Below are 2,613 nucleotides of genomic sequence, written 5' to 3'. Positions count from 1 at the left end.
ACAGCTTATGTATATATATAAGCCTTGTAATCAGTTAGTGAATGAATTTTAATGAAATCAGTTTTACCAAATTTCTAATAATCTCATTAACAAGAAATTAAGATTGTGAAGAATATAGAAAGCTTGTATTATGACCATGTGATGCACTGTTTAAGTAAAAATTATGCTTAATTAAATTAAATATTATGTAATGATTTTTGAACTACTCGTAGGATATTTGTTTATAAAAATTAGGGTCTCAAGCTAGTAGGAAAATTTAATCATTGACGATTTAGTACATTGACAACTTATTTTTTTGGCAAAACCACAACATTAGTCCCTCAAGTTTACTCTATATGCGTAATTAGTCCTTTAAGTTTTAACTGAACACAATTGGTCCCTTAAGTTTGTAAAATGAGTTGTATTAGTCATTTTACTAACTGCCGTTAGTGATGTTACTTACGTGATTCACGGAACAATGACTTGACATTTTTTTAAATAACATGACATTTTTTACATTAAAAAATTACAATTACTAATTTCCCCCTAAGATTTTAGTAACCCGGTTGAAATCAAATTTTAAATTATAACCCGGTTACAAATTAAACCCATTTTACCATCTAATTTTGGTTTCACTTTCACGCACGACAGCGCCAAGGAGAGAAAGGAGAAGGAGAGATTGATGCTAGCTTGCCGCGACGCCGCCTCCCTCTGACTGGCCGCCGGAGGAGACCCAAGCCCTAGCCCTAGTCCCTGCCGGCGATAGCCCCTGACCTGCGTCCCTGCTTCTCTCGCACAACCACTGACCCGCCTGAACTCTCTGACAACGTTATCGAATCCGCCAGAAACTACCCAACGTACGACCGTCAGGAGTGAATTTGATAGTAGTAATGCCTCGAGTGTGTCCTTTGTATGTGTGAATGCATCCTTTCTTTCTAATATCCCATATCTTTAGATTAGTATCCACTGAACCAGATGCAAACAACTCTCCAAATGGATAAAATTCAACAGCACTGCAGTTGTTGGATCTGTGTCCACTAAGAGTTCGAACCACTACACTTAGAGAATAGCAATCAAACAATAAAATAATTACATTCATATTCTTCTTCTGCAGCATAATTAGTTGCATAACGAAATGAAAAAAAAAAAGAAAAAAAAGGGAAATGGACTTTAACTCTTTACTTCCTCCAAATCCCATAGCTTTATAACACCATTAGAAGCTCCAGCCAGCACCAAAACTTCATCAAAAGCTACACATTCAACTGGAGTTGTATGTCCACACAAGGTCTGTATAAAAACAAAATTGATTATTAATTTAGCAAGAAATATAATGAAAGTATCCTCCCCCTCCTATTACTATTACCATTAAAGAATTGGGTTTCCCAATGCTGCAAAGATTAACTTTATGGTCATCACCACCGGTTACAAACAGACGACAAGCCTTCTTCCCAATATTGACGCAGTTCACAGTGGCAATGGTGGAATGAGCCACAAATTCCTCTGTTTTTTTTTTCAGTCAAATCACACAAACAGTAAACTGATTTCTGAACTTACTTATTAAACAAACTCTAAAGCTTCTTTTACTTTTAAGTTGCTGAGAGACAAAGTAAATAGGCAAAAGCAAAAAAGAAGAAGAAGAAGTAGAAGAAGCTGAAACAACAGTTCAGTAGAAAAGCAAAGTAAAACCCTAAACAAAAGGATACGTAGCTTATATCCACGCTTCGCCATTTTTTGCCGAATTCCAGAGCTAAAACGGAGATCAATAAACTTGCTTTGATTGCTTCACAGGAAAAGGAAAAGGTTTTATTGCTGAGGAAATTGAAATCCGCAAAGAGAGCAAGAGAGAGAGAGAGTTCAGAGTTCAGAGAAGCAGGGACGCAGGTCAGGGGCTATCGCCGGCAGGGACTAGGGCTTCGGCTGTCGTGCGTTTGTGTGAAAGTGAAACCAAAATTAGATGGTAAATGGGTTTAATTTGTAACCGGGTTATAATTTAAAATTTGATTTCAACCGGCTTACTAAAATCTTAGGTGGAAATTAGTAATTGTAATTTTTTAATATAAAAAATGTAATGTCATTTAAAAAAATGTTAAGTTATTATTCTGTTAGTCACGTAAGTAACATTACTAACGACAGTTAGTAAAATGATTAATACAACTCATTTTATAAATTTGAAGGACCAATTGTACTCAGTTGAAACTTGATGGACTAATTGCGCACACAGGGTAAACTTGAAGGACCAATATTGTGGTTTCGTCTATTTTTTTCAAACAATTTATAGTTTCAATTGAGTTAAATTTTTACTGATCTAGTATTTTAGAGGCCGCATTAATTATAGAAGATGAAAAGAAAATGTTAAAGAGTTACATGAACTCACCCCTTTGACATAATTTCTTAATATAGTACACTGATCATATATAATTAGAGATTAAATTCTATAAGGATGGGGTGTAAAACCTATGTTTTACACCATGCAATAAGTGATTGCCACATTAGCATTTTATTTAAAATTTATTAAAATTCAATACATCCTATCATACCTAATAACATCTCAATAGATTCCCAATTTGGTTGGATTTATATATGGGTATTAGAATTGATTGAGTGTGATTGTGTTTATTCTTAAATATGTGATAA

General features: G+C 34.4%; 1 protein-coding gene across 1 annotated transcript; it reads right to left on the bottom strand.

Moving 5' to 3' along the window:
- Positions 1-808: 808 nt before the first annotated feature.
- On the bottom strand, positions 809-1,818 carry LOC112034972 (katanin p80 WD40 repeat-containing subunit B1 homolog KTN80.4-like). The gene is made up of 4 exons (XM_024067801.2): positions 1,683-1,818; positions 1,343-1,479; positions 1,155-1,266; positions 809-1,032 (listed from the first exon to the last, which is right to left on the bottom strand). The coding sequence occupies exons 1-4, from the start codon at positions 1,705-1,707 to the stop codon at positions 809-811; spliced, it is 498 nt and encodes a 165-aa protein (XP_023923569.2). The 5' UTR covers positions 1,708-1,818.
- Between the last annotated feature and the right edge of the window lie 795 nt (positions 1,819-2,613).

This window comes from Quercus suber, unplaced genomic scaffold, assembly GCF_002906115.3.
Source record: "Quercus suber isolate HL8 unplaced genomic scaffold, Cork oak 2.0 scaffold_13, whole genome shotgun sequence".
Classification (NCBI taxonomy): domain Eukaryota; kingdom Viridiplantae; phylum Streptophyta; class Magnoliopsida; order Fagales; family Fagaceae; genus Quercus; species Quercus suber.
This window is presented reverse-complemented; position numbering and strand designations above follow the sequence as displayed.

Excerpts from the sequence above, each read along its gene's own strand:
- LOC112034972 (XM_024067801.2), bottom strand. The coding sequence starts at position 1,707 with ATGGCGAAGCGTGGATATAAGCTAC. Across the intron at positions 1,480-1,682 it reads GAAGCGTGGATATAAGCTAC|AGGAATTTGTGGCTCATTCC; the intron begins GTATCCTTTTGT and ends AAAAAAAAACAG. Across the intron at positions 1,267-1,342 it reads GGAAACCCAATTCTTTAATG|ACCTTGTGTGGACATACAAC; the intron begins GTAATAGTAATA and ends GTTTTTATACAG.